Below are 21,011 nucleotides of genomic sequence, written 5' to 3'. Positions count from 1 at the left end.
TCAAAGTTACAGTGTCTATGCTTTCACCCTGAGAAATGATCATTCAGTATATATGTAGTTTTTGCTGTTTATTTGATGATATTAAAGAACGGATGTTTGAACCGGAATCGGACATTACACATGGCACACACTTCACGGATGACCTCCGTCAAGTTAACGTTTATGAGTATTTGTTACGCAATTTACGTTTTATGTCAACTGACACGATGTCAAACCCAATTTACAAGATTTGTCGTTCGGGTTAATGCTCAATCGGCGACTCACAAAATAATGCACCTATAGATTTGCAAATTTAGGATAGTCTTTGGAACCACATAATACTGCTATTATAAAAGGGCCAACGAGTACGAGTACGAGGGTAGAAGATCAAAGGTAACGTTTGCAATATCAGCGAAGATTTTTGCAATGAGCGATGCAATTCTACATGTATCAGCAGTACACAAGCTTTATATGGCAAAGTTACCAATAGCTAGCAAGTTGTCATTATTACTATCACCATTATTTTACAATTATTTACTGCAAACAGAAAGCATGTATCATATGAAACTTTCATCATTGATGATGTAATTATTCATTGTCACCAATATGTTCAATTCTTTAAGTTTATTTGCGAATTCTTCAGGGCAGTCCAACATCAACCTTATCTCCTAAATAACGTGCACGTTTATTCTTTCCAGCTTGTATCAACTAATGTCAGTGTTTGCATATAAAAGTGACAAGTGTTTGATCAAAGGTGACAAGAAGTTAAGGACTTTTCAAACTGAGGAGTTCATAAATATCACAGGATCAAAAGTGGGGCTCTCCCAGTCCCAGGCTTGCATTGCTACACAGAGTTTATTTAGTGTTAATCTCAAAGACATACTTTCATGTACATGACAGCCACAAATCACTTTTTAAAAGGCCATAGTGACACTTGTCATGAAAGTTAAGTGACCTGTCATCATGGTCATACATGTTGATTTTGTTGAACTGAACTCGACCCACAAAGATGCACAGCTCATTAAATTAAACTCTTCTCAAAAGTGTGTTTCGCTGAGCCTTATGAGAAAGGACTGAAATTTCTTCCCCATCACTATCTCTTCAAAATATAGTTTAGCATTTAGTATTTTACCAGATAATTTTCCCTCGAGTAGTGACAAAACACTTCTCAACAATTATTTTTTCAGTATAAGTAGCAGTCTTTAATTGAATATGATGCAAAACTATTTTTCAATGTAATTTTGAAATATGCTGCGGTTTACGAGGGTAAAGAACACTAATTTGGCTTTGTACCATATTAAAAGTAGACATTGTTCCATGGTGGGTGTTTATTCAGGCAGTAAGGCATCCTTTCACAGTCATGTTTGTATAGATTTGACCCAACTTTCGGTAGTCATTCTTTTTCTTTACATTTTTATTTAATCAGTAAATTAAAAAAAAGACATAAAAACACTTTGTTATTCAGTTTTAATTTATTCTACACTACATTTGTTTTTACTGACGAAATCAAAATGTCTATAGAGTAATAATCAGCAAACGATCCTCATTTTAAAAATTGAAATGAATAAATATGCACACAAAAGTATTACAACAATATTGAATTGAAACCTGAAACTTTATGGTGGTGCCACTTTTTCTCAAAATCTTAAGTACCACTTGTTTATGTGAATGGCTTAATCAATGAATAATAGAGTATATGCTATTTATAAATAGTGCAAATTAAAATTATTAAGAAGAAAACGTGTCTTAGTAGGCCTATACTTGAAATTTGGTGTGCAGATTTTGCTAGGGATGTTCTACAAATTTAGGATCAATTGCATGTTACAATAAAATCAATAAAATCAGTAATTTTGCCTCAAATTGCGAGATAAATCTGAATTTTTCCAGATAAAATTTCAGAAAATAATCATATTTTTTCTGTGGAAGTTGGTTTGTAGCTTCCCAGAAATGTTCAGATGTTTGCAAATTCTGACTTATACACAACAAATGTTTCAAATCATTTCTACAATGGTAATATTATGTTCCCTCATTTGGATTTTGATGATGCAGAAGTTGACTGTAATTGTACAATTTTACAGACTTGAGTGAGTCTAGTCACATATCAATTATCAAATAGGGGCAGGATTTTTGCTGATGCTATGTTGTTTGTATCCTATGAAATTCAGTAGGTTTGTGTAACTTTGATACCAAATTGAATCACAGTGTATCCAGGTTTAGTAAAAAACCTAACATGCCGTTGCCATGAACACAGCCATGGAGTGTCCATGCCTGGTGATAGGTACATTACAGTTATACTTTTGTTATGCAAATTACTCACTGACTTCTATGTCATGCATGTCATGTGGACTGAATGGGCCAATCATGTGTTAGGGCATGTTGATGACAGTTAGGTACCATTCTTATCAGTAGATTATCAAAGTCAATATCTATTGATGTCAAAAGCCTGAACACAAGAACAATGATATACTAACTTGACCTCACCCTGTTTCACTATCATTGTGAAAACACTGGCCCAGGGGCGATAACTTCATTGGTCTACATGTGTTTACCTTCATGCATTGTGGATAATTCCTACAAGAAGACATAAAGCTCTGGTCAGATGACTAACACCTCCGTCTAACATTGTCAGCATTTAGTGAACAGCCTTCAATATTAACATACCGCATCTTGTCAAATTGTGATGACATGATGAGATTTGAAAAAAATCTTAAAAACAAAAACACACATCCTCATTCACGTCAAGCTAGATTTAATAGCTTTATTGGCCTCTTTTCACAGTGTGCTTGAAAAAGTAAATAAAAAAAGACATACAGTACCCCTAATTACCTACCATAAAATATTGAAATGAGTACATAGTATCACATATGCACTGTAAAATTCATTGTATCATCGTCATCATGCTGACTCAGCTTCTGCTTGTGTGGAAATTTCCTTTTGCTGTTTTCATGTTGTTTTCAGTGGGTCAGTGTTATTGTCTGCATCAATTCCACTGCACTAGCCAAATGGGTATACTGTGCATTTTTCCCATCAACAATGCACAGTCCCAGGTGCTGAATTTCCATCTGATGACAAATGCGCAGTATTTGATTCTGCTTTCTTCCTTTTTTGGTGCTAAAACTATGGAGACAACAATTTTTTAATGCCATAAACACATAAGTGCTGTGTATGTATACAACACACATTGTACTCATACTCATTGGGGGATTAACTATTGCTTGATTAGAACTATTGTATTTAATATTAATGATGGCAGAGGTTTATTGCTATCAAGTAATTGTTTCACATCATGTGACATGTGACGTGTATATGTACTTAGAGTGTATGTGTGATAGTATATAATGATCCATGTAAAGAACAGTAAACCTGATTAAAAAAGTGTATCTTAAAAACTTTGATATGTGGTAAGTTTATGATTTGGTAACTGTTAATTACGTAAAATATATTTTTCAAATCATTGCTGCGCTATACATATATATATATATATATATATATATATATATATATATATATATATATATATATATATATATATATATATATATATATATATATATATATATATATATATATATATATACAGATATTACTAGAACTTATTACTAGAACTTGGTACGTACGGTAATACCTGCATGTACCCATGCACTTACCATATGTACAATCTCTATGATTACATTGCTCCTCCTATATTTTCTACCAGCCTGATCATTCACCATTGTATGGAAATTAATTTCCATCTACAATCAAAAGTTTATATAGGTCATCCTATACACACCATGAAATATTTGACATTAGTTGACTGTCCTGAATCATAATTTATGATGATTGAGCAAGCTTTACAGATTAAAAGATTAGATGAGTTCGCAAAAATATGATTGAATTGATTGCTAGAGTGTATTGCCAAGTTTCATTTAAATAGATTTGGTCACATGGAAAGTAGGTGGTGAAACTTTAAATTGAAAGCAATACTGAAAGAATGAAGGGGTATATTGAGTCAACTAATAAATGTCAACATCTTGAAATCAGAACAGATTGGAACGTACCTACACGTGTATGCTAGGCAGTGTGTTAGCTTTGTGTTTTGAACATTACTTGTAAGTTGTATACGCTCTTTGTGTGCATTGAAAGTTTTCAACTTTTCATGCACTGGCAAGCAGTTCAGAGCAATTAACATCCCCTGGGCAATATTGTTTTCATAATTCTACATTTATTCCTGCAGCTAGCTTCCAAGTTTACATGTCAAATAAAAAACACTTTTGCCTTTTACTTTGGCAGTAAAATATGCCTTGGAATATACAGTTCCAAAAGTTCACCAACATGAGACTATAGGAAATAATGTGCATTTGTAATGAAGACAATAAAACTGAGACAATTACAATTGATTTACCAGATTTCGACTGACAAAATCATTCTGAATTTTTAACCACATGAATGAATTAATATTAACTTAAAGGGCAAGGAACTCAAACTTTTAATGATTTTCTCATTATTTTTATTTTGCATGTTAATAGCAGGTTTTTGTCCTACTTCCAAAAGAATGTTCAAACATCAACTGTTAGTTTGTCAAGTGACATGTATATTGTGTAAAATGTACTGTTATTGTTTACACTTGAATTTAAGTCTGGAACAGAATTCACTTGTCAACAATACCAAAGCATTTTACACATGCACAGGCTGAGTTGACAAGCTGAATACTGTGTATATCAACATGCTTTGGGGAGTAGAACAAGAATTTATGTGTATAGTTGATATTTAAAACATAAATAGTGAAAAATATTGAAAGTAAGCATAGTACTGGCCCTTTAATAAGTTTAATGCACCAGAAATAAATATAAAGTTGCATATTGAAACTTTCATTGTATGCGCACATGGATTTAGCTATTGAAGGATCATCTCTCAACAGCTGTGAAAGCTATGTGACAGCATCAAGCTTGATAAAACCAAGTTGATACGTGTCAGTGATAATTAATGAATCCAATTGAAAGGAACTATTTCAAAATTGTTTTAGGGGAGTATTACTGTTTGCACAATCTCATCCAGAACTGAACTCACATTGCCAGTATCTAATGGTATTTTGTCTGTGCACAACTGTTTGAAATAAGCGTTACTGCCTTGTCATCTGCAAAGGTACTGAATATCACTGGTCATATAGTTCATGTAAAGATTGTTTTACCACCAGTACATTCAACATTTTGTCACTAGTACGTTTAACACTGTTTATCACTATTACATGTATCACTGTTTGTCACCCGTACATTTCACATTGCATTGTCACTAGTACATTTTACATTGTTTTGTCACCAATACATTTTTCCTGTAAATGTGTGTTTCTTTCCACAATGGGAAATGTTACACATAGTGTAAACAACTACAAGACATGGTTTAATGATCTAGTCAGTATAAGTTGAATGTTTTTAATCCTTTTTGTTTCAAGGTCAAGATGGGACTCACAAACAAGTTTCCAAAAGTTTCAGAGATGGTAACTTTGGTGATCTTTGGACTTACATTGCTAGGACCTCTCACCAGTCATGCAAGTGTACTTCTTAATGAACTGAATGCTGACAATCCCAGCACTGATGCCAAGGAGTACATTGAACTCTTCAACACAGCTGACCAAACCGTCTCATTAGAAAACTATGTTGTGGTTCTCTACAATGGAAACGGAGAAACTGCCTATGATGTCATCACGTTTAGTAGCAGTTCAAGTATAGCTGCCAAGGGCTTCTATTTGATTGGTTCATCCAATGTTGTTCCAACACCAGATGTTCTTCTAGGGGATACAAACATAATACAAAATGGCATTGATGCTGTAGCTCTGTATTATGGTGACACTTCTAAGTTTAGCATTGGTATGAGTGTGACCAATGACAGTCTTGTGGATGCTATTGTTTATGACAAAGGTGGTGACCATGACGACAGCAAACTGATAGATGTCCTGACTCCAGGACAAAGGACTCTACATGAAGATTCCGGTGGAGATGATGTGGATGAGTCTTTGAGTCGATGTGCCGGAACAGATCCATTGACGCTGTCACAATTCCTGCTGACTCCTCACACACCAGGAAGTAGCAACAACTGCGTTCCCAAAACAGTGATCTTGAATGAATTGAATGCTGACAACCCAGGAACAGATCAGGCAGAATTCATTGAACTCTACAACACAGCAGACTCCATAGTCAATCTTGACAACTATGTTTTAGTATTCTACAATGGAAATGATGCCAATAGAGCTTACATGGTGATAGCATTGAATGGAAGTATTGGTGCCAATGGCTATTATGTTATTGGATCAGCATTGGTTGATCCAATGCCAGACAGACTATTACCAGGTGATGAACACATCTTACAAAATGGAGTTGATGCTGTTGCTTTGTACTATGGTAGTCCATCACTGTACACAGTTGGTATGACAGTGACGACAGATAACTTGGTAGATGCCATAGTTTATGACAACAATGGAGACCATTCTGACAGCCTTACAAACATTTTAACTCCAGGAGAACTGACACTGCATGAAGATGATTATTTTTATGATTTTCCTGATGAGTCTCTTGGTCGATGCACTGGTACAGATCCAAGAATTCTTTCTCAGTACTGGCTAGGTCCAATAACACCTGGCTCAGACAACAACTGCAGTTTTCCATACCCTACAGCAGTGATATCTACTACGTCATCACAACAAACCAGTATTTCCCAGTCAACAACTCCATCAATACCTGTGACATCGCCTATTGTAATCAACGAACTCAATGCCGATAACCCTGGAACTGATGACCAAGAATTTGTTGAACTATTCAACACCGAAAATTATCAAGTGCAGCTGCAGAATTATGTTCTTGTTTTCTACACAGGCAGCAGTGACACAGCCTATGCTGTGATAGCATTACCAAATGATCAAACCATTCCAGCAAGAGGCCACTTTGTTGTAGGATCAAGCAATATTATCCCAACTCCAGACCTAATTCTTGATGGCAGCATATCAATTCAAAACGGCGAAGATGCTGTTGCCTTGTACTATGGCAATCCTGCAAGCTACACCATTGGTATGAGTGTCACCAACACTGGATTGATCGATGCTATAGTTTATGACAACGGTGGTCAACATGATGACACACTGACAGATGTGCTAACACCTGGTGAAGATACTCTCCATGAAGATAGTGCCCATCTTGCTGAAGATGAAAGCCTGAGTCGCTGCACTGGTACAGATCCTTTGAAGTTGTCACAGTTTGCTCTCACAGTGCCAACGCCAGGTGCCACCAATGTCTGTAATCTCACCCTGTCTTCGCCAAGCCCAGCTCTTCCAACTCTTGATCCAACACTGCAACCCAACATAGTCATCAATGAATTTGATGTGGATGCATCGGCTCAGTTTATTGAACTCTATGATGGTGGAGTTGGTGATACCATTCTAGATGGGTTGGTCATAGCTCTGTATGATGGGGTAACAAGTACTGTCTACTTGCATTACGATCTGAATGGTTACAAAACCAGTGAAAATGGCTATTTTGGTATTGGTACCAGCCAGTCAGAGTGGACCCCTGACATCTTAGTCTTGCCTGATCTCATCAAGAAGGATGGAATCAATGCCATAGCTTTGTATTACACACCAGCTTCCAATGTTGCACCGGGCACATCAGTGACAAACAAAGACCTTGTTGATGCCTTGGTCTATTCATCAGTGGATGGAAATTTCGACAACCACCCTCTCACCACAACACTCACAACAGGTCAAGATGTGCTTGTTGAAGATGAAACAATCTCACAAGAGGAGGGATCCTTCAGTCGCTGCAGAGGATGGCATCCAGTGCAGATTTCTTCATTCCTTCAAACATCTGCCACTCCGCGTAGTGACAACAATTGCACTCTACCAGCCGTCAGGATTAACGAAGTCAATGTAGCTTTTTCTGGTCAGTCAGTCCACAATTATGAGTTCATTGAACTTTTTGATGGTGGCATAGGTTATCAAAGCCTGGATGGTGTCTTGGTTGTTTTCTACAATGGAAATGGTGATGTGTCATACCTTACTATAGATTGTACTGGATACAGTACTGATGCAGATGGTTACCTGATCATTGCGGCAGATGTAGACAGTGAACTTGACCCTGAAATCAAGGTTCCTTATAATCCACAGGGATTTATCCAGAATGGTCCTGATGCGGTGGCTCTACATCTGGCCCCACCCCAGCAATTCCCTACAAGCACACCAGTGACAGATTTAAATCTCATTGATGCAGTTGTGTATGGCACCAATGACAACCCAGATTTGGAATTGTTGGACGCACTTCTACCTGGACAACATCAAGTGAATGAGAACAGTAACTTCAAACCCGAAGACCACAGCATCAGTAGATGCGAATGCTGCCAAGCGCTGAATTCATCTGTTTATGGCTTAGCTCCAGTCACTCCCCGTGCACTCAGTGTTAGTTGTACACGTAACAATGAAACTGTGACTGAAACCTTGCCTGTGCTGCAAGATTTGCTGAGAATCTATGAAGTCAACGCTGACCAAGAAGGGGATGATATGCATGAATTCATAGAGATTGGAAGTCCATACAAGTCTGTTTCATTAGATGGCATTGTATTGGTTCTTTACAGTGGAGGAGATGACAGGTAAAAGTTGAACAGATCTCTTACAAGTTATTGTCAAAAAAGCCTGTGACCTTTATTGTAAAATGATAACTTTTTAATATGCTTAACATAATTAATGTTAACAGTGGATATGCTCTTTTATGCACAGATTTTTATGGTCTTTTTAAAACATACAAGAATTGACAAAATATGGAGACTTCAATTGTTTGCATGTTACTAGTCTCTCATCACTGTAAGAGCATGAATTATGCATCTTTCTGTCAATCAAGAACATCTTTCTCTATGAATTCTGATCTCAACAAATGTTATGAAGCAAACAAGTATCTATCACTGTCATCATAGCCAATCATAGATCTTGTAACTGTCTTCCTGGTACAGATCGTACAAGACAATTGATTTGTCGGGCTACCAGACCAATGAGAATGGTTTGTTCACATTAGGGTCATCAATGATTACTCCAACACCAGATGTGGTGGTCAGTGAACAGTCTTGGATTCAAAATGGTCCTGATGCAGTGGCCTTGCACAAGGTATCACCATAATGTATTGACTTTGTCAAATAGTGTGCCTGAAAATTTATTGAGAGCATTTTTGTTCATAGAGTTGGTAGAGCTACTTGCAATCATTTCATGCATAGCTACTTTGAATTTTTCCCAATACTATATATAATGAAAGTGATCTTCCTCAAAAACCAAAAGCACTGAACCTTCCAGGGTGATTTTTCGAAATGAAGAATTTGTATTAATTAAGTATTCATAAATGCCATACTCTACCTATTTCAATTGTAAAGTATTTTGAAAGACATTTCAATCTGTCAACTTTGTGTTGATGTTCACTGTCAGCAGAAAGTTTTCTCTTTGAAAAAAATGGACAAGGTCAGTTGCTAGTTACAATGTACTGGTACATACAAATGCTTAACATACACAGATGGGCAGCATAAAAGCTATGTCAAGTGCACTTCGTAAAGGTATTAAGTCGTGTGTAGTGTGGAAAGTGTAGGTCTGAAAGTGTTTTGTTTATGTTTTTGTTTTACGTCATTTGTTTCCTTGATATGCAGGGCAAGTCATCTGACTTTCCAAGAGGTACCTATGTGACTGACATTGGTTTAATTGATGCCATTGTGTATGGAACAAATGATAAAAGAGATCAAGAATTGTTAGATGTCCTATCACCAGGACAGGATCAAATTAATGAAGATTGGGATCATCAGCCAGGTATACTCTATATTGAATTTGACTTCTGCATTAGTACCTGTATCATTGAATTCAGTTTATTGTTGATTTACATTCGATATGCTTAACTGAATAAGGTTATTGTGAAATAAAAATTGAAATGAATGGTTAGTCCGTGATCTGTTTTGACTGTTTTTATCCGGAAATTAAATGAATGAAAGTGAGTGAGATATTCTCACCTTTGATGGAGTAGCCATTTTGAACCGAACGGTGAATGTGTATCACTAGTCAATTGATACATTGTCACAATTAGAATAGTTATTTTACATGTGGTTCGTACTTTCGAATGACATTCAAAAGAAATGTCATCAACAAAGTAACTATTTGGACTCATGAAATGTATTTTATTCCTTGGATAGGTGATGAGTCCATTATAAGATGTTATTCCAATAATGCCATTGACTTGATGGCATTTACACCGGGACACCCATCACCTGGTGTCATCAACTCATGTCCATTACCACCACTTGTGATCAGTGAAATCAACGTAGACCAGGCTGGATCAGATAAAGCTGAATATATTGAGATACAAAGTCTTGACAGGACTGGTTTTCCTCTCAATAATCTCGTAGTGGTAAGTTAAATCAAACTGAATATTGCATCTATATCATCTTTGTCAATCACAAATTTTGTGGGTTTACTTCAAGCAATAGGAAACTTTTCATTGGATATAATTTTGTGACCATGTTATCAATATTTGAAGTCTATTGTTACCGGGTGAAAGCACATGTAAAGTAGGTTTGACTTTATTATTACAATGAAGTTTTTACAAATGATATATTTCCTGCTGCAAATACAGAAACTAGAACTGTTTGTATGGTATGGAATGTACTCAGTCAATTTTGTTCCTAGCTTTCTCTTTTCACAGTGCTATCCTGGTTGTTGATTAGATGACAATTTGTCAATTATAAATGCTCAATACACCTAATACCATACAATATTATTGAATCTTCAGATGCAATATTTTTTTTGTTTCATTAGGTGTTGTACAACGGCAAAACTGACCTGTCGTACTATTCAATTGGAATTGACGGTCATCGCACAGATAACAATGGCCTCTTCCTGATTGGCTCAAATCAAGTGTCAGTCATCCCAGATCTGATCATAAATGCACCAGCCGATGGATTCATACAGAATGGTCCAGATGCTGTGGCCGTATACCTCGGAAGTGTGTCTGATTTTCCAAATGGCGTATTTGCTACAAATGAGAGTTTGATCGATGCGATTGTTTATACCACAGAGAATGACCCACCTGCACAGTCATTGGTTGATATATTGACACCAGACGGGCAACAAGTCATTGAAGATGATCGATTTCATGATGGTGATGAATCCATTAATCGCTGCAGTGTTGATGATGAAGTCAGTATCGTGGTGTCCCATCTGTCACCTAAGATAAAGAACATCTGTCCACTGAGTGGTAACATTACACTCAGCATCAATGAAGTTGGATTGGTTCAAAATAAAAATTTGATAGAAGTTTGGGACAATGGATATGGAGAGGCCCTTCTTGGTAGGTGCATACACATATGTTTATCAACTGTATTAGTAAATGTAAGAATATTTCATAAGGGATAATCAAATCATTTTCAGATCCCTTGGAAAATGACTAGCTCACAGTCGCCAGCTGAAATTCAATAAGCCACCACAGCTTGTACAAGCAAAACACTGCTGGCCTTACTGTAAAATACTAGCTGATAAACTTTGACTGTAGGATTTGCTCACCCCTGTTTTGTGGCTCTAAATGCACACATACCGGTACAACCCTATGAAGTGTCTCCCATTGGATTTCAACCTGTTGTTATGTGCCCAAAGTGAAAATCAAGGAGGACTCATGCTGCTCTACCTCGGGATTTAGAAATATTCTGTAATATGAACAGTGATTAATTGTTGTTTGTCTAGCTGATGTACCAATGAGGCTTTGTTTAAGGATTTCAAGTGTAGATAATTCAACCTGACTTCTTCCAAGATTGTCAGGTTTTTTGAAACCCTAATTCTCTGATAATTATCACTGTGAGAATACTACTCTGTAAATGTGCAAATTACTGATATATTTGGGAGTAAACAACAAGCAGTATAATGGTAAATTGAGGTTTGGTATTGACATGTCTGTCAAATTATTGAAGTTATATTTGATCATAGAACCATGTATATAATAGCTTCATATGAACATTTTAGTCTACCACAAAAGATGATAAATGTATCAGAGCAAAGTTGTAAGGATTAGTGAAAATACATATATGTGTCTGACTAAAAATACTGATTTATTACCAATTTTCCAGACGGCTATATTATTGTGGTCTACAATGATAATGATCTGTCAATCATTACCTTTGATTTGACTGGTTACACAACCAATCAGCAAGGATACTTTGTGATAGGATCAGACAGCAGTGTTCAGCCTGGAATGGCAGTAGATCAAGGTGAGATAAGCTCCAAATGTAACAAGACTTTCCAACACCCTGGTGAAGGACTTAAAGGGGTGGGTGGGAGATAAAAAAGAGAAAGATGGCGGCAACATTCATTATGCAAGATGCTTCTGACCAAGCAACATGAGGAGAGAGAGCTCCAGAAACTAGCTTTTTGAGTTTGTTTCAATAAAAAAAGTGACAAAATCAATCAATCAATCAATACTTTATTCATCCCAAACTCTGGGCAACTGAAATGGTGACTGAGAAAACTTACACACACGAACAAGAAATCTACAAAAGAGAAATAAATAAAAACAAACAACAGACAGACACTGGACAAAAAGCTTGACATCATTTCTTTTCATTTAAAAGCCGCACTGCGGTTGGAATAAAACAATGTTTGCGCCGATTTGACATGCAAGCCGGGGACTGAAAACGCTGACCGGAAGGAAGTACAACAAACTCTGAAGATAAAACGTTGGTTGTACATGATATTATAGAGTGAGCCTTCCGGAGCACCTGCTGGTTATAAAAACAGAGAAATTTCTCTCAGGAGTACCGATTTTATGTTGGAGCATATTGAAACGATCTTATCTAATGAGTTTTTATTTTTAACAGACAAATTATGCATTCAACAAATAAAGGAAAAGTTAAAACATTTTCAATGAATGTTTTATAAAATAGGGATAAAATATTTCTATCAACTATAATGAATCCAGTTTTCTGAGAAAGTATAAGCGCTGCTGACCCTTTTTCACCATGGCATCAGTGTTATAATCCCATTTTAATTTATCATCAAAAATAGAACCCAGATAAGCATAAATTGATACAATTTCAACTTCTTGATTATGTATGATGGTCTTCTCCCTTCTGTGTCAACATCTCCTGAAATCAATGAGCCAATGTCATCATCATAAATACATCAATGCTCAATTTCAATGCTCAGTATTTAAATTTGACACTTTTTGTGCCGCACATGTCCCTCCACTTTGTTATGGGCATTATACTGATGTACTGCACTTCTGTCTTTGTGCATCCTTTGCAGTATTTTCGTACAAATTAACCTCATTTTATTTTGTCATTATCTTCAGATTTCCTACCCATGGTGAATGGTGGTGTTGCTGTGTACAAAGCCGCCGCATTACAATTCCCCAATGATACATCAGCGACAGCAGAAAACATTGTAGATGCAGTGGTGTACAGTCAACAAGGAAACTCTGCTGATAGTCTGGCTGAAGAATTGCTCGGTTCCCAAGGTGCTAAACAGGTGAGTAAATTCAGAAAATATTGTGCTACTGGTATATCTCTCAAGTGACCACCATGTACCGGTACAGTCTTTCAATCCTCAAGGTTGTCAAAAGTTATTGAACTTTCATTAACATTCAGAATGCCCAACTTTATAATATTCTTAACATTCAATACTGTTTCATATCAACTTGATACTCATCTAAAAATGTAAAATCAGGGGTAAACTTGGCGCCTAATAATGTTTTTCAAAGACATGGCACAGATTAGAATTACAATATGTACAATAACAGTTCATTCTATATTTATAGATGCTGTGCTGATAGGCTAAATGGTAGGAATTTCAACATGCTTTTGGGATGGAACAAGAACTTGTGATTGAAATACAAACCAAAAATAGTGAAAAAAATCATCAAAAGTTACTGCTACTGGTCCTTTAAATAATTATCTGCAGAAACATCACCAAAAATTAATAACTTGAAAGACCTTCATCCTTATTAGGTACAGAAGGAAGAGAATTTACAATCAATTGAAAAGTTATAAAATGTTTTTGTTCCTCTGTAATTAGACTTTCTGACGCTATACCAACAGGTGAATTCTGATGATGTACAGACAGGAAGCAATACCATCAGTAGATGTCTGTCCAGTAATAGACTTGATTCTAATGCATACGTGGCAGGTGTTCTGACTCCTGGATCTCTCAATAAGTGTCCAGTGTATGATAGTGACATCATCATCAATGAAATCAATCCAGATCAGGACGGAGATGATGACATGGAATTTGTAGAGTTGTATGATGGAGGTAGAGGCAATACATTGTTGTCTTACATCACTCTTGTAATGTACAATGGTGATGGCTTTGACAGTTCGTACATTGCTGTTGACCTTGATGGCTTCACTACCAATGCTGATGGTTATCTTGTCATTGGATCTGCTAATGTACTGCCAGGTAAGAGCATCAGCTTCAAAATTTCAACCAGCCTCAATCAGAGGTCATTCATGTCCTGTCACCGTAGCAAGAGCAAGTCCTTGCTGCCACCTACACTTTCCCACCCTGCTATGAAACTTTACTCACATTTATTTTTTGTCTTTTACCTGAGTCTTGTACTTTCTGGTTACTTAAAGTTTGTATGCTTTACTGCTCCCTTGTGGGGGACTTAGTCTAAGTTCAAGCACTAATATCTGTAGGTTGATTGTAGCTTGGTTCAATTCACCCTAAAGTCCAGCAGCAGCAGCCTTGCAGTATCCACTTGTCATTAGCAGCATCAGGGAGAAAACTGGTTTCGTCTTAGAAATTGTGTATTTTACGTGTTAGTATTGAGGTATATTCTCCCTTCTTAACCCCAACACCTGTCTTTCCTCTGTTATATAATCACCGACCTGACACAAGGCTTATCACAGTACCTACTTTAACCTGGAATTTAATCTCTCTCACAGCTGCAGATATTGTACTTGACTCAGGAAGTGGTGGTTTCCTACAGGATGGACCAGATGCCATAGCCATCCATCGTGCTCCGGCCACAGCGTTTCCGTACAGTACACCAGTCACTGATGTCAGCTTATTAGATGCTATAGTCTATAGTAACAACGACAATGTGGATCAAGTTTTACTGAACACACTTACACCAGGTCTGTTGTTTGGTTTATTAAGACCAATGCACAATTTGCTTTCTCCTTTAAATATAATTTGGCTCATTTTACAAAATGTACATTGTTAAATTTCTTGCATCGATTAATATATCTTGTAACGTTCATGATATGTGTGTTAGGTAGTGTCAAAAGTCCGTTGAACTATATGTGTCAAAAAGAGATGGTCATATCATCCTATATAAACACTATCACACCCAACATTACTATCATCACCAGTAGTTCAGAGTAAGTGCACAGACACTCCTGTGAATTCCTATGAAACTTAACAGAAATGTTAATAAGTTAGTACTTGTAATCTTCAATTACATTTGTTTATGATTGATGGAAAAGAATTCTACTAGGATCTTTAAGCCTTTATCATAAAAAAAAAAGTTTACAATAATTGTAAATAAATTCCTTGTTTCATTGAAACAGTCCTGACAAATTAGACAATCCCAGAAAGTCACCGGTAATTGTTGCTGTTACAAGTTAAACATTGATGTGTCTGTCTACGCATCTGCTATCACTCATTCAGTACTGGTCAACTGTAGGTTTTGGAAGTAGAAAATTAATGTAGATGCCTGAGTTTCATGTGTATTCCTGCTGCGTAATGAATTTTCAGTGAACTGGCTTAATTGTGATCTTAGTAAATACATTCATTGTTCATCAACAGGAGGAAGACAGGTCAAAGATACCACAGATCTTTCTGGAAATGATCAAAGTATTAGCCGTTGCAATGGCAACATGCGATTTGATACATCAAGCTATAAGTTAGCATCTCCAACTCCAAAATCCAATAACTCTTGTCCAAGTCCCCCTCCTAAGGCCGAAGGTAAGCTGTTTAAAGTAGTGTGTGTTGTTTGAAGAAATTATCAGACAAGCTGTGCTCTTTCTGTTTTGTTCGTTAGTCAATATTTTACTTGTGTCTTTCATGTCTGTGTAGAGTGATTAACCCTTTGAGTGCTAAAGTCAATTTTGTCACTTTTATAAAATATAAACCCTTCCAATTTTTTTTTCAGATCCAGCCAATTATTTTTTCATATTTTCCCAAAAATTTTGATCAAAAACTGTAGCTATTGAATAGTTATGTCCATTTAGTCCAAAATTATCAAAAGAATTACATAAAAATTCATAAAAATTAATAAAATGTTACACTAAAATTTTGTTGGGAATAATTACAGCACTCAAAGGAATACAGTGCTGTGCCTAGTTTAAAATCCAAATATCTGGACAAAATTTATACTACAATGGAAGGACAAACAGTTAATGTCTGTTCAGAATAACACTAAAAAAGTTTTTATGAGATATGTCAAACTTTGCAGTGACTGGAATGTTTTCTGAAATGACAAAACATATGAAATATATGAATTTTCTCTGCAGACATAATAATCAATGAAATGAATGCTGACAGTCCAGAAACTGACACTCATGAATTCATTGAGTTGTATGACAAAGGCGTTGGTAATACACCATTAGATGGTCTCATACTGGTGTTCTTCAATGGTGCTGATGATGATAAATCATACTATGAAATGGATCTCACTGGTTACAGGTGAGTGTACGGTACTTTGAAATTAATCTCACTGGTTACAGGTGAGTATACTGTACTTTGAAATCAATCTCACTGGTTACAGTTAGGAAGATTATAGGAACGTCGTTAAAATGGATCTAGGATGGGAAGATCATACTCTTCGGGAGGGTGCATTGTAAATGCCATGCATAATGTTGCTCAACACTTATAGTCAAGATGGATGAATAATTAATACACATGAGTGAAATTCAAACAGTCGGTGCGCAGAACTATGAAATCATACAATGTCTACCTTGGAAATTGTATTGAAGTTAAAAATTAGAGTGGCCAGGTCACTCGTAATGTGTTGCCAAGTGTTGCCACAGACATTTACAACAGAGCATGTGTTAATCTTTATAGATTATGACATATTGTCAGTAAACAAGGCAGTCCAGCTTAGTAGTAGTGTATCAAAGTCCATCTATGTACTAGTAAATTAATAATAGTCACCTTGAATTGTTCCATACCTTTAAATGCAGTCATTAAATAATCTACTAATCAATATTGACCCAAGCTATCGGTGTCTGTTATCTCGGAAATGCATCGCTTACAGTTCAAATCAATTAAAATGTACCATACACTCAACATTTCTTTATTTGCAGGACAAATAGTGATGGTTTCTTTGTCATTGGTAGTGACAATGTGTCTCCAGATGTTGTAGTTGACTTCAACTTTCTGCAGAATGGTCCTGATGCTGCAGTCTTATACAATGCCAACATTGCTGACTTCCCCCGTGGTACCATGGCAACCAGTGATAACATGGTGGATTGTATCATCTATGGAACCAATGATGATCAGGATGACAGTCTTATAGCAATCCTGACACCAGGACAGATCCAAGTGAACGAGAATGATGGTCATCTCAGTACAGATGAATCACTGTCAAGGTGTCTTTCAAATGATGTGGTGAATTTATTTGCATACATAGTGTCTCAACCCACCCCAGGTAAGAACTGAACACTGTTAACAAACATGTTGGTTTTTGTGTGTGAGCAGTTCACAATGATAGTGGTATGGCTTCTTTACTTATGTAACACATGTTGTAAAGTCACAACTAGCTAGTCAATGGTTACAGTGCCACCCTCTTATGAAGTGAGTGCGCCCGATAGTGTTGGAAATTGAAATAAACTCTGATGGAGTTAAAAGTGAATTATGATGATGAACACTAGATCATAAACAATAAGTGTTACTTGGTAAATTTAGTCTTCAAATAAATCTTCCTTGAAAGACTTGTGTGTAATCTTGACCATTCATCCTGGATAGGTTTTGGTTGAGTGTAAAAAAACAAAGTCAACAGTTATTTTATATTGAGGGCGCTGCACCTGTAGAACTCCATCTGTAAGCTGTTCATTGTCTGCTGGTTACAACAAGTGAGATAACAGTGGCGGGCATGAAACTTCAAAAGTCTTGAGCTTCGCATTCAATGCTCAAATACAGTGGAAAATTAGCAACTTGCTGCCAGTTGGGTTTGATTTTTCATTTCACAGGAATGGCCAACAACTGTACTTTATCTGCTATTGTGATCAATGAGTTGAATGTTGACCAACCTGGTGTTGATGAGAAAGAATTCATAGAGTTATATGATGGTGGCAGAGGCTATACATCCCTTGATTCACTAATTATAGTACTATTCAATGGACAGGACAATGATAAATCCTACAGCACCATTCCATTGCAGAACTACAGAACAGACAGGTAAGTTCATTAGACAGTGAAGTCATGGTCATTTTCACGTGTTAACAAGAATCTATTGCGTTGTAAGAATTGTCAAAATAAATAAGTTTAGAAGATTTTCTATTAATTCTGCCAATTGATAGACAATTTTGTACTAATTTCCATGTAATGTTGTTGATGTCAAAGAAAATTTGAACTTTCAGTAAATGACTAGTAAATCATATTGCTTGATAACAGTCATGGCTGCATTAAGACACAACAGGGCTCCACAGACACAGAACTAGAAAGATTACTGTGTAAGCCAATGCAACTCTACAGTAGTCACTAAAAGTTTTGAAAGTTTTTTGATTCTTAATTTGATGAACACCCAATCAAGTACTTCCGAGAAAATGCCATGTTTCATACTCAAAAGATAGTTTTTTGTTGGAGATCCAAAGTAATTCTCAATTTTGTCAATTTTCAGTGATGGGTATTTTATCATTGGTTCTGAAGGAGTATCTGACTATGTGGACATTATAGTCAGTGCTGACAATGGTTTCCTTCAGAATGGTGCAGATGCCATAGCTTTGTACCGGGATGATCCCAGAAACTTCCCTGATGGTACTCTACCAACCCAGGAAAACCTTATGGACGCACTTGTCTATGGAACAACTGACAATACGGATACCTCTCTTGTGGATGCCCTGTTGCCTGGGCAACATCAGGTTGATGAGAATGGTGACTTCATGGAAGGTGATGAGAGTATAAGCCGCTGCATCTGTTGTGAACCACTGAAGGCTTCTCTATTTGGACTTGGTGTTCCGTCTCCCAGAGAGTCAAATAACTGTACTGAAGGTGTGTACACACCACCACCTCCTGTGACTACTATCACCACAGTTCCTCCAACTGTACCTGAAGCAGTCATCAATGAAGTCAACCCTGACAATCCCAGCTACGACATCAGTGAGTTCATAGAGCTGTACGGACCAGCAGGACTTGATCTCAGTGAAATGGTCGTGGTCTTGTATAACGGTAACCTGAATCCACCAACTTCTTACTACACCATTGGATTGGAAGGACAAAAGTTAAATAGCCAGGGTTTCCTTGTGATTGGCTCAGTCAGTTTGAATCCTCCCCCACAAGTCACATTACCGGATCAGGACTCTGGAATTATCCAGAATGGAGCCGATGCAGTGGCTGTCTACAAAGCCAGCATGACAGATTTTCCTAATGGCACTCCTGTCACCAACAAAAACTTAATAGATGCTCTGGTTTATACCAATGATGAAAGCAAAACAAGCCAGGCACTCCTTGATGTCTTGACTCCAAACAGTGATATATTTGTGGAAAATGACAAGTAGGTGAAGATTCTGATGATTTTCCGTAATATTCTTATTTTTGCTGAGTGACACAAAGGTTTCCATGGCTACAACACATGCAACAAATACCTTGGAGTGTTTGTCTTTATTTTCACTCATTGGTCAGAAATGCAAGTGACCAGCATTTTAAAATAACTTGAAATTTTTGACAGAGGAGTGAAGTCAATATACCGGTAAATGTGAAACACCTAGAATTTAACACCATTGTCAAGGTGCAGGAATAAAAATTAATATTTTCTTCATCCTTGGAACTATAGCTCTTGCAGAAATATTTTCCAGTTATAAAAGTGTTGACTGTTACATGTTGCATTTAAGGTGAATTCCTAGGTAATGTTACAGCAAAAGCTTGTATAATTAATTTGCATGAAAATGATTCCATTGAAGCTTGTCTAAAGCTTTATTTAAATTCAATCCTAGCATACAGGGATAAAGAATGTTCTAAGGATTACTGGTTGTACTTTAATTTCAGGGTTTTTTAAATCGAGGAATAATTGTTCTTTCAATGTTATTTAAAAGAAAACATTGCCAGTGGTTTACTTTTTATGATTTGCAAAAATTACTTATTATGAAGTCATTCGCATTAACGATAGAAAAATCAACATCAGAGCTATGATCGTAAAGTACTGCACTTAACTCATGACTAAATTGATAGTCATTTAGTTTCAGAACACAGGCCCATCTCAAGATTTTAGCTTGTCCAGCTAGCTGCAGGATGCTCGATGGTTGAATTGTACCAGTAGTTGAATTGAACTGTTGAATCGTACATATTTGGATGAGAAAACAGAACAAGTTGCAATCTGTTATATTGATATCATAATATCAGTGATTTGGTGATTGAAAGGAAATTAAAAGTTGATGAGAATAGAGGGTAATGATGACTGCAATACGGCAGATATAGTGTAAATGTGTCTCAATCTGTATGACCTTGTGTGTCCCTATTGCATATGAATGTCAATTAAGCTCTTTTATGATATTTTGAAATAATTGAAGAATCAATGTCATTTTAAAGTTTCACACTGAATTGAATCTGGCATACTGTATTACAGATGGCATGAGACTCAGGACGAATCCATCAACAGATGTACTTGCTGTGACAGAAGGACCTCCGCTGTGTATGCATTGTCCTACCCTAGCCCTGGTTATGAGAACAACTGTCCCAGCCATGCCTACTCTCAAGGCATTCAAATGAGACTTGTGGATGCTGATTGTGAAGTGTGGATGTCTGATGACAGATATATACAGGCTTTGATAAATGAGATTGTAGATGGTGTTGAGGCAGGGTGTCAGTGTGGATTTACTCCAGTCTATTTACAAGGTAAAGAGTT

At 36.6% G+C, this 21,011-nt stretch overlaps 1 protein-coding gene across 1 annotated transcript in view; it reads left to right on the top strand.

The window, feature by feature from the left end:
* The window catches only part of LOC139150396 (uncharacterized), a 28,297-nt gene that overhangs the window by 307 nt on the left and 6,979 nt on the right, over positions 1 to 21,011 (top strand). The window contains exons 2-16 of the mRNA XM_070722740.1: positions 5,411 to 8,589; positions 8,947 to 9,097; positions 9,625 to 9,781; positions 10,159 to 10,373; positions 10,781 to 11,312; positions 12,082 to 12,222; positions 13,302 to 13,477; positions 14,047 to 14,404; positions 14,893 to 15,084; positions 15,758 to 15,916; positions 16,465 to 16,636; positions 17,257 to 17,600; positions 18,142 to 18,349; positions 18,792 to 19,664; positions 20,733 to 21,001. Coding sequence (XP_070578841.1) covers positions 5,417 to 8,589; positions 8,947 to 9,097; positions 9,625 to 9,781; positions 10,159 to 10,373; positions 10,781 to 11,312; positions 12,082 to 12,222; positions 13,302 to 13,477; positions 14,047 to 14,404; positions 14,893 to 15,084; positions 15,758 to 15,916; positions 16,465 to 16,636; positions 17,257 to 17,600; positions 18,142 to 18,349; positions 18,792 to 19,664; positions 20,733 to 21,001 — 7,120 coding nt within the window. The 5' untranslated portion in view covers positions 5,411 to 5,416. The remainder of the gene's footprint in view (positions 1 to 5,410; positions 8,590 to 8,946; positions 9,098 to 9,624; positions 9,782 to 10,158; positions 10,374 to 10,780; positions 11,313 to 12,081; positions 12,223 to 13,301; positions 13,478 to 14,046; positions 14,405 to 14,892; positions 15,085 to 15,757; positions 15,917 to 16,464; positions 16,637 to 17,256; positions 17,601 to 18,141; positions 18,350 to 18,791; positions 19,665 to 20,732; positions 21,002 to 21,011) is intronic.

This window comes from Ptychodera flava, chromosome 14 (genome assembly GCF_041260155.1).
Source record: "Ptychodera flava strain L36383 chromosome 14, AS_Pfla_20210202, whole genome shotgun sequence".
Lineage (NCBI taxonomy): Eukaryota > Metazoa > Hemichordata > Enteropneusta > Ptychoderidae > Ptychodera > Ptychodera flava.
Note: the sequence above shows the minus strand (reverse complement) of the source record. Positions and strands in the feature narration are given on the sequence as shown.